The 15,000-nt window shown below is 43.4% G+C and overlaps 1 protein-coding gene across 1 annotated transcript in view; it reads right to left on the reverse strand.

Annotated features, from left to right (window-relative positions):
- HECTD4 (HECT domain E3 ubiquitin protein ligase 4) overlaps positions 1-15,000 on the reverse strand; it is a 525,771-nt gene that overhangs the window by 455,491 nt on the left and 55,280 nt on the right. The window contains exons 8-9 of the mRNA XM_085880170.1: positions 13,977-14,120; positions 9,392-9,480 (exon numbers count right to left, since the gene is read on the reverse strand). Coding sequence (XP_085736296.1) covers positions 9,392-9,480; positions 13,977-14,120 — 233 coding nt within the window. The remainder of the gene's footprint in view (positions 1-9,391; positions 9,481-13,976; positions 14,121-15,000) is intronic.

Consider the following 15,000-nt stretch of genomic DNA (forward strand, 5'->3'; position numbering starts at 1 on the left):
CAACATGGACTTAAAGGTCAACATCGGCAAAAGGTCAACAACTGAGATGAGATTTCTAAATTCCTCAATTCACATCCAATTGACTTGAAATTTTAAGATTTATATTTCAGGTCACTGAATTCAACCAGGGGAATTTTTTTTTTGCATACCTTGTCGAGGCTCGTATGAGAGCTAACACGCAACACACAGCAAGGGGGGCATGAGACAAGAGGGGCGGGAGAGGGAAGGAGAAAACAGTGTGGAACAGAGACTTAGGAGATCTGTGGAAGGGAGAGGAGTGGGGCGGGGAACACGGGGAATACAAGATGGACACTACAAGGACTTTGAGGAAGGAAAGCATAGCATTTGAAGGAGGTGGGTTTGGGGTGGATTAACGGGAGTAGAAAAGATCGAGGATTTGGATGGGGGACGATAAGAAGTGGTGGAGAACAGCTGTTATGAAGGCCTGGAGGGAAGAATGGGATTGAATACAGTGAGCGAGCTTATTCCAAAGACAGGAAAAAAAGAGGAATGAAAGAGTGAAGGTGAGCAGTGATTAGTGATTTTGGTAGTTTTACAAGAAGGGGGTTGTTTGCGGACCTTGAGCGCCCGGCGGAAATATGGATACATCGCAGACAGAGCGGGGGGGGGGGGCGAGACCAGAGAGGATACGGTGGAAGACAGAAAGACCACCGACCTGCCTGCGATGAGAGTAAGAGGCCCAAAGACTCAGCCTCATCACGGGAGATACCAATGATCCTCATTGTCTTGGTTTCCACAGCGTGAAGCCGAGAAAGGTGAGAGGCAGGAGCACCAGCCCAGAGGGAGAGCAGTACTCCATCAGGCTGCGGATGAAAGCTTTGTGTGTGGTCAGGAGCTCACGTGGGCCGAGGAAGGACTTTGCACGATGGAGGATTCCTAGTCGGTGACTGGCTTTGGAGGCCAGGTTGGAAATTGTGGCTTTCCCAGGAAAGATCATGGCAGATAGTGAGACCCAGAATCTTGAATGAAAGGGCTTCTTCCAGAGGATTGTTGAGAAAGTAGATGGGGGTGGTGGGGTTCCAAATGGTCCTTTCAGAGAGACATAGTGAGAGTGTGAGATTCGTCAGGATTGAAAGACATGTTCCACGTGTTGGACCAGTTTGTGATTTTACCCAGATCTGCAGTGAGCGAAGAAGCTGCTGGTTGCCGGTCTGAGAGATGACAGATGGTATGGCAGAGGGTGGAGTCATCAGCAAAGAGATAAAGAGGATTTTCCAGAGAGTCTGAGAGATCGTTGTTGAAAACCAGAATAAGAAAAGGGCCCAGAACGCAGCCTTGAGGAACTCAAGCCTGGACATGAAGAGGGGATGAGAGAACTCCATTTCGGGCCACACGTTGACTGCGACAGGAGAGGAAGTCTGCGAGCCATGAGCGGAGATGGCCTTGGATACCATAGGAAGAGAGTTTGGTGAGCAGGGCAGGGTGCCAGACTGTGTCAAAGGCACACGATATGTCTTGGGATATGGCCCTGATTTCATGTCCAGCATTGAGTACCTCCATCCATTGTTGGAAGAGCAGAAACAGCATATCCAAGGTGGAGTGACCAGGTCTGAAACCAAATTTATCATTGGAAATCAAGCCATTGGAGAAAAGGAAGGAATTAATGTCTGAAGCGATGATGGATTCTATAACCTTGCTGATGATTGGGAGAAGGCTGATTGGTCTGTAGTTGCAGGGATCTGTTTTTGCACCTTTTTATGAAGGGCAGTATTGTTTGCTGATTTCCTAGCAGATGGCAGATGCCCTTGAGCAAATGAGAGGGTGTACAGAACAGAGAGACGGTGAGCAAGAGCAGTGGAGCAGGTTTTTAGGACACGTGGGCTGATGTCGTCTGGACCGGTTGCAGAATCTGAGTCGAGGTTTGAAAGCAAGCTCTCCACCTTGTCAGGAGAAAAGGACACAGAGTCCAGGGACAGTTGGGTGCGACTGGGTAAGGTGGGTGGAGAAAGTGATGGGTTTTGGACACAAGATTTCGATGCAAACACCGAGGTTAGGCATTCAGCCTTGTCACGTGCAGTATCAACTGTGTGGCCATTTGAGGTAAGACAGGGAATGGAGTAGGGACATACTCCAGAAACAGATTTGATTAGACACCACGAGGATTTGGAGAAGGGAGAGATGTTTGTGAGTTTGAGAGATTCGAAAGATGTTGTTTTCTGGCTCTCCTAAGGGTAGACACACACTTATTCTGAGCTTTACGGAAGGAACTGAGATTACCCTCAGTTGGGTTTGCTTTACATGAGGCAAAGGCAAGTTGTTTCAGGACATCTTCCTCACCACAAGCTTCAGTGTACCATGGGCCGGAGGAAGAGTAGGACAACTGAAGACAAGAGGGGATAAATCTGTGCATGAGGGAGAGCAAGTTTCTTTGAAAGAATTCCTGGGATGAGTTGATGTTGGAGAAAGTAGACATGGGAGACCAGTCTAGAAGCTTGATGGCTACTTGGAGACCCTGCCAGTCAGCCTGAGTGAAATGCCAGACTCAACGGCGCTGAGGTGGTTCTCTGATAATAGCCAGAGAGATGTCCACTTTGACAAGCACGTGGTCAGAAGAACCGATTGGAGTGGTGGAAGAGCAGCAGATATTTTCAGGGAAATTTGTCAAAATCAGATCCAGAAGAGATGGAGTACCATTGGTTGAGATCCGGGTCGGGAAGTTGACCGATTGAGTCAGTCCCAATGAGTTGCAGAAGTCTTTTGCTGAAATGCCATGACAGGTGAGAGAGGTACCCACACCCAGCCAACTGGCATGATGACAATTGAAGTCACCACATATGAGGAAGAGAGAGTTTGGATGAGAAGATAGAAGATGGTCCATGTTTTCGGATAGTGAGGTGTAGATGGAGTCATCACTGTTTGGTGGATGGTACAGTACACATATAAACATGAGGTGGGAGTGGAGAGGAAGCCGTAGCCAGAGGTAGGAGTGGAGGGAAGCCAAAGCCAGAGGTATTCCTGGGGGTGTGGAGGAGTGAGGGCAGTGCATGGAGAGTGAGGAATAGAGTCTTTGATGAAGAGAACTCCTCCACTAGGACGAGGCTCAGGTCTGTCATACCGGTGGAGAGAGTAACCAGGGAGAGATACTTGGGAGTCAGAGATGTCTTGAAGGAGGAAAGTTTCTGTTTGGCAGATTATGTCTGGTTTGTCAGTGGCAACCTGTATGGAAAGATCTTTGAGGTTTGAGCGATGGCCCCAGATATTTGAGGTCCATACTGATAATGAAGAGGGAGGGGAGGAGGCTTTGGGTGCAGGGGATGGGAGGGAAGGGGGAGGGTAGGACAAGGGAGGAGTGAGGAGTTGTTGAAAGAGTGGGGAGGATTGCAGAATAGCTCGGGGAGGGCCGGATGAGGAGGAGAAAAGGCTCTGAGGTGCTGGAGGGAGAGAGGGCAAGAGAGGGGGCAGAAAGCAGTTGAGGTTTTGAGGATGTGGAGTGATGAGATGGAGGTGAGAGGGCAGGGGAAGGAGGCAGCATTGTGTATGTGAGGGGGGGACTTTGAGGAGAGTGAGTGAGGGGGGTGAATGGTGCGAGAAGGGTTAGTGGGGAGTTTTTGAGAAAGGTGAGAGAGGGCTTGGAGGGAGAAGAGTGTGATGGTTGCTTTGAGAGAGAGGTGTGAGAGGGGTGAGAGGGGTGAAAAGGGTGAGAGGGGTGAGATGGGTGAGTTGGCACTGAAGTTGGAAAAAAAAGAATGGTTGATGGAAAGCGAACAAGCATAGCAAACTGGGTTTTTTATTTTTCAGTCAGAAATGCGATTAAAGGCATTTATTGAGGGATGCAATGAAGGCCGGTCCATTCCAGGTCAACATGGACAAAAGGTCAACATAGGCCCAAGGTCAACAACTTGGAAGATGGTATTTCTAAAATTGTCAATTTTCATCCGATTCACTTGAAATTTGAAGAGGAGTTGCATTTCTGTTCATTGATTTCAATCAACAATTATTTTTGATGTAAATTAGATTTTTGGATTTTGCAAGTGTCATGCTCTGCATGGTCAGCTTGTTATTCTGTTTGTCTCTTTGTCTGTCTAACGCCTACAAGTCACAATTCAAAACTGAATGTCCTGAAATTTTAGCAAGTTGTAGAGGAAGTCTCATCTGCGAAGCATGTTGATTTTGACGTCAAAGGTCATCTTGAGGGCAAATTTCGAAAATCGTCATTTTTCATCCGATTGATTTTAAATTTGAACAAGATTTTCATATTGCCTCACTGAATTGGGAAACCAACTATTATTTAATTAATAAGGTGAAAGGTCAACTCAAGATGACTTCTTAAATCATCAATTTTTATCCAATTGACTTGCAAATTAAACAACAATTTCATATCGCATTACTGAATTTGCATTAGGAAACCAACTGTTTTTGAGATCAAAAGATCAAAGGTCAACTCAATGTCAAACTTCTAAAATCATCAATTTTCAACTGAAAAATCGTCAATTTACATCCTATTAACTTGAATGTTGAACTGGATTTATATCATCTATCACTGAATTTGGAAAGCAACTATTTTGAGGTCAAAAGGTCAAAGGTCAACTTGAGGTCAAACTTCTAAAATCATCAATTTCAATATGAAAAATAATCAATTTTCATCTTATTGACTTGAGCTTCGATTAAGATTGTCAATTTTAATTTTAATGAAATGGGCAATTTGATGTATCCATGGCAACCTTTGGAGTGGGGGTGGATTTTGCAAGTAAAGTGTTCTGCATGATGTCTTTTTCTTGTTTGTTTATCTGTGTACAGGATATCTCAAAAAGCTGTGGATGGATTCTCAGGAAATTTTGTGGACAGGTTGGGTATGTGACAAGGACGAACTGATTAGATTTTGGTGAAGATCTGGATCCGGATCCGACTACTATAATGTTTTAAGTGATTCTTCACCAATGAGAGATCGGGCCAAAAATGCTATATAGCATGATGTCTCAAAAATGTGTGGACGGATTCGGACGAAACTTGGTGGACACGTTGGGTGTGTGGCAAAGCCAAATTGTTTCGATTTTGTTGAAGATCTTAATCCGGATCTGGATACGAGACTTATTTAATGTTTTAAGTGATTCTTCACCATTGAGAGATGGGGCAAAAAACGATTTAGCACTGTATAGCATGATATTTCAAACATGTATTGGGCCCCATATGTTCTTGTGGATCAGCCATTGTGTGGCAGAGGTATGCGCTCTGGCAGGTACTCTTAAAGGTTATATATTTTCATTTACCGATGCTTTCCAACGGTTCTGTGAGTTTTCCCAGTTTTTCGGCTTCAATACCCATCGGCACACAAATTTTCAGCTTTCTACATCACCCGGAAGGTCCCTATCAGTCAATCAGTGAGTCAATGGTTTGAAAGAGCTTTATGTATATACATATATATATATATATATTTATTTATTAATATATATATATATATATATATATATATATATATATATTTATTAGGGTGGTCGTAAAATACAAACTTCAACTTTTCAAATGTGCTTTTTACTTACGAAATCTAGAGATTTCGGAAGTATATTGATGACTTCCGTCATCTGTTTGTGTGTTTATTTGTTTGTGTGTGTGTTTGTGTTTGTGTGTTTGTTTGTAGGCACAATAACTCGAGAACGGAAGAAGCTACCAATGCCAAATTACACCACATGATTCAGGAGGGTGATGGCTCGTGTTGATTAGATTTTGGTCAAAATCGGTAAAAGGTCTAGGTCACAGTGAGGTCAAACATTCGATTTTTGATGGTTTGGTACAGAATCATCGTAGAAACTTCTGGTTTGCGTCGCTACCTTCTCTAGAGACAGCTTTTATTAGACAAGGTCAGAGGTCAAGTTGACGATTTAGTAAGTACCAGTCTATGACTGCTTATTTATTTTTTGGTTCCACTTGGGAAGAAAAAAAATTGAGTGAAGTTTCATTTGATTTCAACAGATTTTACCACTGTCACACGACCCCTGTTGTTTTGTGCCATGACGTCAAACTGTGACTGAACTGTACAGAGTTGTGGGTTTATATCTCAGCTTGGTGATCTTTTTGAGGTTAATATAAACCTCTTCACTGCAGAATCAATATTTTTAGGAGTGCAGCAACTCAACAGGAAGGATTCTTGTTTCATTTTGCATTTAACTGTCGAACAGCCACAATTCTATATAATTCATGGATTCAGAGACTGGAACACTGTATTTTTCACACCCTGTGTGACAGTGGTTAATAAAGCCGTACATGAACCATATTTGGTACCAATACTTTTCTTATTAATACGGAGCATTTTAGGAAAAAGCACCTTGAGAAAGTCCTCTTTGTGGTTTAGGTGTACCAGTAAGGACCACCCTAATATATATATATATATATATATATATATATATATATATATATATATATATATATATATATATATATATATATATGCCACCATGCCAAATTCCGTTGGTTTTACATCCCTTCTGCTACCATCATCCGACAATCTGTTGCAGCCATGACGACTATCACCGAAGAAGACCACATTTCCTGAGCCCTGCTGGCTCGCATGACCCTGTTGCTGCTCCCGGATTCTGGATATATATATATATACATATATATATATATATATATATATATATATATATATATATATATATATATATATATATATATATATACATATATATATATATATACATATATACATACATACAGGGTGAGTCAGAAGTAGCGCCTGATTTCTGTCAGTTGATTGTTTGTTTGCCAGTTGTATTACAGTGAACAAGAAGGTAGAAATAAATGAATGACATGTTTATCTAACCATTTATTCAAGAAAAAATTAGTACGGAACTGTACCAAGCTGTTTTACTTGCAATTTTCAAAGTGCCCTCCCTCGTGATCGATGCACAATTGCAGCCGAGCAGGCACAGAGCGGCACACACGTCTGCAGAATTTGATATGAATTTTCTCAAACTTTGCAGTGATTTGAGCCTTCAATTCCTGAATGGTACAAGGCTTTTCACGATAAACAAGATCTTTCATGAGCCTCCAAAGAAAGAAATCTGGAGGCGTAAGGTCTGGGGAGTGTGCCGGCCACTCAATCGGACCGTAGCAGCCGATCCACTTTCTGGGAAAGTTTTCATCAAGCCACCGATGAACATAACGTCCATAACGAGGTGGAGCTCCATCATGCTGGAAATAACAGTCCTGATCTTGTACCCTGGGCCAAAAGAAGGTTTGCAGCATATCCAGGTAAATTTCTGCAGTGACAGATCCCTCAAAGAAAAAGGGTCCAATTATCCCTAATGGAGATATGGCTGCCAAAACTGTCACTCCAGGTAAATTTACCTCCTTCTCAACTGTCACTCTTGGGTTATTCACAGCCCAGTAGACACAATTGTGTCTGTTAATTGTGCCATTAAGCTCAATTTGGTGCAAATTCAGTAACTTTCCAAACTCGCAGCAATAACCTGCAAAACAAAATAAAAAATAAATAAATTACGAAAATTAACAATCTGCAAGACAATTATAAACAACATGACTTCCCAGAAAGATTCTGACAGCCGAAAAAAACAGAAATCAGGCGCTACTTTTGACTCACCCTGTATATATATATATATATATATATATATATATATATATATATATATATATATATATATATATATATATATATATATATATATGATGTATATGTGGGAAAAATTACATGCTCAGACCAGGAATCGAACCCAGGTCCTTTGGTGAACCATTCCAGTGCTCTGCCATCTGCGCTATCTGGGCGACCCATGAGCTGCATGCAAAATTCTCCCAGAGGACCTGTGTTTGATTCCCAGTCCAGGCCCCAGAGTTTAACATCCATCCAAGAGATGGCACACAATTTGATGAATCACCCTGTCTGTGAAACATCGGGATGATAGTTTATTGCTGGGTCGGGATTCAAACGCAGGCTAAACAGCTTAGAGTTAGCGCGTGCATTCCTTTTGGCTATCCTGCCGTGATGTGGTGATTCATTGCTTCATATAACACTCATTGTAATCATCCAATATATTTTGCCTTCCTAACTCCGGTAACAAACCACGGTATTGCCATTGAAGCTTGAAGAGCATATACCAAGTGGCTTAACCAAGCACTGCATGAAACGGTTGAAGAAACTTTTAACAATGAAATGTTTAATTTGTTTATATGGATTTATGTATGCCGAAGTGATGGGTCGTAAAATAAAAGAATGTCACACAAGAATGGGAAACTTGTTGTAAAATAAAATTGCACATTTTCAGCGAGCCAGCCAATGCCCGACGCACTGCAGAACAATGCAGGGCAAATACAGGTGAGTGCTCCCTGATCTTTGTTCAAATCGATTGACGTACAGTATTCAATGACGGTGCAAATATTGTAGAGTGCTTGCCAAGTGGCTTCAGCACTCAAGGAAGCACTCCAACGAAACAGTTGATAAGGAACGGCTGGCTTGGCAAGCGATTAGCGATCGCCGATCCATCATATTGAACACCTTCCAGGGACGCCCAAAATATCAAACTATGTCCGAATTAGACAAATGATCACTTTTTTATAAACAGTCGGAACTGCTGCTAAGTTCAATTCTGAAACCAAAATTTTGTAGTTCAGCTTCGTTTAAAAGACTCTAGAGGTTGTGGTATGTGCTGTTTGCATATGTTAGGGTTAGGGTTATGGCATGTGCTAACAGTTCAGTCACTCAAACTCTTCGCCCTCACAAGCCGTCGACTGGGCATCCTCCACCATGCAAAGTCCTTCCTTGGCACACCTGACGTCTTATCCTCAAAAGGTCTTCATCCACAATCTGGTAATCATATGCTGGACAGAACTGACTGAATAGTTTGTGGTTTTAATAATTTTGACTTCCAGTAGGTGTGCTCCACATTAAGCTATTTATACACCTGAAGACAGAGTTTTCCAAGGTGGAAAAACCCTTGGGGAGTTGGAGCGAATGAAGTTGCTGCAACCTCTGTCATGTGACCCCGAGGCCCCCTCGCAAATTTGGTTGAAATTGGATAAGCAACAACCGAATGTATCATTGTCAGACACACACCAAATTGCATATTTTACGATTATATCGCACACTAAATTTTTGTGCTGTCTTGTGATGCATTGCCCGAAGCAAAGTTTTTACAAAAGGAGGATCTCTTTATCACAACCTGTATGTCGACCTTAGGAACATCAGTGTACATTATGAGAGGAAGTCAAAACGTTTTTCCCTTTTTATAGTTTCAGAGCTGAAAACAATGCTTGTTTTTCAATGCCATTTATAGTTAGTAAATAAAAAAGTACTTTCAAGCAATTGCTGGGAAGTACATTGAAAAGAAGAATTTTACAACTATATAAAAAAAATAAAATGAAAAGAGAATTTTAAATACAGTACTGTATTTCAATTTTAAAAAATGTATGATTTGCAAACCTGAGAGAACGAGTTGAATGCTCAAGATCATCTTCATCAAATTGTTTTCCAAGAAGGAAGCAAAGCAATCTCATTTCCTTGATCTGAATCTGATAAAGTTTCAGGGGCAGAGAAGGAAAGCAGGGTTAGGAAGAGAACAAAGAAATACAATATTGAGAGAGAACAGCCTGGAGATAAAAGGGCAGCTGAAGAATGAATTAGACAGAGTGAAGAGAAGTTACAAAAATAACCATGAAGAACAATAAAGTTTCCTTGAGTCAAAAATTGTCTGCACAGCACATTCATGAGACCACAAAGACTTTCACTGTCACCCTTCCCTCCACTCACCAGACAAGTTGTAAAAACAAAAAAAAGTAGTTTGAGAAATTGCACAAATTCACGAAAGATATAATAACAATACAGAGAGGCAATTTAAGCACTGTGATCGGACTCATAATTGCAGCAAAATAAAGTATTAAACATCTTTGTGCAACACTTTTCAGTTCTAAGTGGCAAAACAAATACATGGTTTTGAAGATGAGGATTTACATTTTTAAACAGCACAACAAACAAAGTTAATCGGTATAAAGTTCATATTTCATGATGAGGGGGGCACACTTATCCACAAGGAGCATTATTAAGCAATGGGTCATGGCAGCAAATCATTCATGAAACACACAGCACCATTTTTAGCACCACAATAAAAAGTCAGGGACCAGTAAAAAGTCCGAGACAAGTTTATTCATCGTTGTAATGGCAACAGGCTTGTTTTGCAGTGGGTGGTCACAGAGATGTTGGTGATCGCTGGCTGTAGTTGTCGGTGGTAGCAGAGATTGGCAGCAAATGGGAGGATGGCCATCTTCAAACCTATTAACTCCACTCTTACCCCCACTTCCTCCCCCCTTCCCTGGGGAGGAAATTATGGTGCATCTAAAAACATAAATGGCTGATGTTGCAGGAGGGCCTTACTTGGCTTGCAGGCAGAAAGGGTGATAGACTGTGATACTGACTCTTATCTAACAATTTAGGACTTAATGGGTCCTTTCAAATGCCAATTACACAACTCTATCCTTATCAGCGGTCGATGAACAATGCATGATGCGGAGAAGAGTAACTAAAGTAAACCATAGAATACAATCAAAACACTTCTTCGAAATTTCATTTACTTTTAAACCCAGTACAGTGGTCCTCTTGACAAACTTCCCACTGTTCAACTTGCTAGCACATCTTACAAATTTGGACACTGCCCTTGTAAATTCTTACAATCACTGTGCTCTAGCACAATATGACCTCGATCGAGCACAATCTAGCTGGGCAGTGTCACCCCAACTCAGGCCTCCATGTCTTACTCTATTTCACTTGGGCACTCGAGACCTTGGGGCAAACATGGAGAACCTATCCTGTGTAGAAACCTTCCTGGATCCCACCTTGGGCCATTCCTGGCACCCACCATGCCCTCTTGGTACTCTCTACAGGTGCCTGGACCAAACTGAATTCCTAACTAAACTGCCCTTCTGGCATCGCAAGCAGCACTCAGCTGATCGGGAGGCCTCAAGGCTTGGTACCTTCAATAATAACCGCTCCTTGTAACACTCAAGCCACACTCCCAGCCCACAAACAACATCTTTGCACACCCACTATTAAATCCACTCGAATCCAAAATCATCAAACCCCCTATCTGGCCACCACTAACTGGAGGCTCCCTTCAGTTGGAGGGTTGCTCTTCATACTACTTTTCGACACCACGCACACCATAAATGTAGTCACTCAATCCGATTCCACATTCAGCCCACAACAGCACATTTCCACTCAATCTTTACTCCTCCAAAATCCCATCACAGCAAGAAAAGGCTGGAGGAGCATGACATGGCTACAAGTTATCAAATCAAAGCCAACTCATTCCATGGACAAATTAAATTGCTTCCCTTCACCTTACAAAAATTTTGATTACTTTTTCCAAATGTTTCTAAAATCTTCCTAGATTTTCCAAAAACACCAAATAACAACCACAATTTGAATGCCAAATTCCGTTGGTTTTACATCCCTTCTGCTACCATCATCCGTCAATCTGTTGCAGCCATGACAACTATCACCGAAGAAGACCACATTTCCTGAGCCCTGCTGGCTCGCATGACCCTGTTGCTGCTCCCGGATTCTGGGTTGGCCTTCAGCCCGATGTTGCCCACAGTACTTCACACCTTTCCTCCATGGCTATCAGAGCAGACGCGGTAGCCCATTCCACAACCGCCTTTCCTAGGGCTCGCCGACCCAGAGCAGCAACTTACACTGGCCCCTCCTTCCTCCTCGGCTTCTCCTGAGCCCAGGGCTGCTGCTCCGTCTCTGTGGGGCACTACCCTCTCTGCAATCTAAACTGTCAGGTCTTAATCTGGCTGGTGGCATTTCTCCTTCCTTCCATTCAGCCATAAACGACAGTATACAAAATACTCATGCTCTCTGGCCAGGCCACTCACACCAGAATGTCTCTGGTTACACTTTCTGGACTTCTGCTCTCTGGTCACACAAAATACTCATGTTCTCTGACCACTCGTAGACTAAACTCTTCCTCACCATGCATGTATGATCGTATGTGGCCACATACCCAGTGAAGCTGGCCTGCTAATCCAGACAGTCACATCTCTCCGCCAAGTAACCACACCTGGTGCTGTCCTCCTGCTGCTCTTCTGAAGCCTGCAGGCACTCAAGCACATCAAGTCCCACTGCTCCCTGGTACAACCAATTCCTCTCCTGGTTCTAACTCTTGGGTGGGGACGACACATTCTAGACTGCTGGTGATCTCTTCTATCACACCCTCCCCGTGATCTGCATTGCACCCCGCCTCGACCCACTCCACCACAGGGTCTGCTCTCAACGACACCACAAGGGTCTCTACTTTGTCCACCACGTGGACTATGCTATCCCCTAGGCGACCACACTCTCCCTTCCAGGGTCTCGTCTACTCTCTGCAATAGAGTTTGTTCTCTATACTCCCATTTGGCAAGCGTGCTATTGCAGTCTTTTCTCCACCCCCCCCCTTTTCCCCCGGTGCTGCACCAACCACCGCCATTCCACAGATGCAAGCCCTGATGGTTGTTTTTCCATCAGCCACCATTTTTCCTTACTTGGCCACCATCTCATTCTGTATGGCTGCCTTTTTGTCTTGGATGACCTGGCCTGCTTTTAAAGCCACCTACATTTTGTCCTGTTTCGAAACCTAAATAATATCCTGATGTAAAGCAAAACATTAGAAATTCTTCCATATAGTGGAACCAGTTTTCAGTTTGTATAGTTTGTTATTAATGGCGGATCCTCAACACTATGGCCTGCACATTTTTCCCAATTGGCATGGCCTGTGGCGATAGGGAGCCCTTTGCCACTGTGGCCTACGTTATCGAGAGGCAGAGGAGTTGTGGTTCGGTGTTCGGGGACAATGCTCGGCACCAGAAGGGAGCGACTCATACTCGTGCTCATTAGTCTGCATGGAGTGTTGGGGTTTCATGTCAGGGATTGTGAGGGATATTTTTCATGGCTCAGGCCATGGCACCCCTCTAACTCACATCATGTTCCAATACCTCTGCCACTGCAGGAGCCACTGTTGGCAGCTGAGGAGTTCCATGCTGAGCAGTTTGCATGCACACTGCTGAGCAGAGTGGCAAGGCTGTGCATAGACAGTATGCTTTCATTGGCACCATGTTGGGGGGGAGGGCCACCTCCTGGTATCAGAGACCGATGTGCCCTCACCAGTGCTTCAGAAGGCTGGGGGGGGGGGACCACCGCCCACCTGGTATCAGAGACTGAGGTGCCCTCGCAAGTGTTTCGGGAGGCTGAATTTTTGGACAACCGAGCTATCATGGGGGTGGTTGCCGGCTGTAGTCACATATATGGGCTTATGCCCAAGATTGGATGGGCATGCCAAAATTGCTGGGCAACGCTGCATTCATGTGTCAGGTGTCCTGTGGAGCTCCCCTTCAGTGGTGGCTGGAAGTGCTTTGGGAAGCTTTCTCCGATCTGCTGCAAGTGCTTTGGGGAGCTCTCCACGATCTTTCGCAATGCTCCCAGTGCGTGGTTAGCCTGGTCACCGAGGTTAACCTGGGATGGGTGGTCTCCACTGAACCAATGTCATATTTTTGGAGGGTTGATTTTCGAAGGCCCAGAAAGAAGCAAGATTGGGGCACTGTGAGTTCTCCTGCTTCATGTTCATGTCTGTCCTTTATTTTTCTTGCATAGCATTCAGTTTGGTTTCTGCTCTCTGTTATTCTCTGATTACATGTACTTTCATGCAATTTAGTCGAATGGTTACCCAGTGTAATTTGAAATAAACCATCCATTCAATCATTAATAACTGCATACATTTATAGCATTTAATATAGAAAATCCTGGACGACACACACGACACGAAATATTACATCCCCAAAATAGTTCAATTTGTCTCCATCCTCCCCATTTCCTTCCCCTATCCTCTGCAAAAGCTTACATTTTATTACAGCATTAATACATCGCACACCTTGATAAACATATTTAACAAAGCTTGGATTGGAGCTATTAACATATAAGAAAGAGGGTGGAAAATTTGGAGAGGAACCTTAATGCATTTATGAACGATTTTCACCTCATGCAGATGGTATTCAAAGAAAGGGAAAGTGCAGTTTAAGGTGGAATCATAATTTGTGCTGGAACTGGTGAGAATGGTGTTTGAGGCACCGGCTTCATCTTCTACAGCTTGTTCCCACCGCTGTTCTAACTCTGCCACATTCTGCAAACCACAGACATTCAGGTCTAAAATGTAGAACAAGAAAGAACGTTTTGTTTCTGCTTCGTATTAGGTTGAGAATTTGTGAAATATTACATGTGCATGCCATAAGTAAGTGACCATATTTAGGGAACCATTATAATACTCGAAACAAAAAAGCACCCAGAGGCACCGTTGACCCATCTTAGTTAAAATGTTCCTTCTGTTGGAATTCAATATTTAAAATGATCATCATATACATTGTTACGATTTTGGAAACTTACCTCAAGGATAGAGCATACATGGACATAGATGTAAGAGACCCACGGATTAGTTATTTCATTAGTCTGTGTAGATAGCCCCTGGCCCCTTGTCCAAGGGTTGTTCGGGTGGCATGCGTTGGTTAGTTTGTATTTCCCTGGCATGATGTCTTCCCGCACCCCCTCTGCTAATTTCAACCTTTCCTCCTTCACCCTATCGGACCGTTTCAAGCCCTCTGCTACTTTCAACCCACATCGGTCCACGCCCCACCCCCTCCCAAACTACTTTAAATCTATCCTTTACCCCATCAGTCCGTTTCCTCCCCCATCTTCCCTGCTGCTTTCCTTCTTTATCGCATAAATGTGTTTCCTCCCCCCTCCCCACCAACTTCATAATCCCTCCTTAATGCCATCGGTCTTACCTTCAACCCCGCAGCTATCCCTTCGTACCTCGGTTCGTCTGCATCCATTTCCGTGGCTCCTCCATTTGTGCATTGTTTAATTGGGCACATTCAGTACATCTGTGGTCAGTAATTCTTCGGGCCGATCTGATTGCTTTCACCTCACATGCATGTTTGTGGCGCAAAGTGCAATGCTTTTCCCATCAATAAGAATAAATGTGTGTGTGTGTGTGTGTGTGTGTG

This window comes from Eptatretus burgeri, chromosome 4, assembly GCF_056783735.1.
Source record: "Eptatretus burgeri isolate ZD-2024b chromosome 4, Ebu_testis_v1, whole genome shotgun sequence".
Taxonomy (NCBI): domain Eukaryota; kingdom Metazoa; phylum Chordata; class Myxini; order Myxiniformes; family Myxinidae; genus Eptatretus; species Eptatretus burgeri.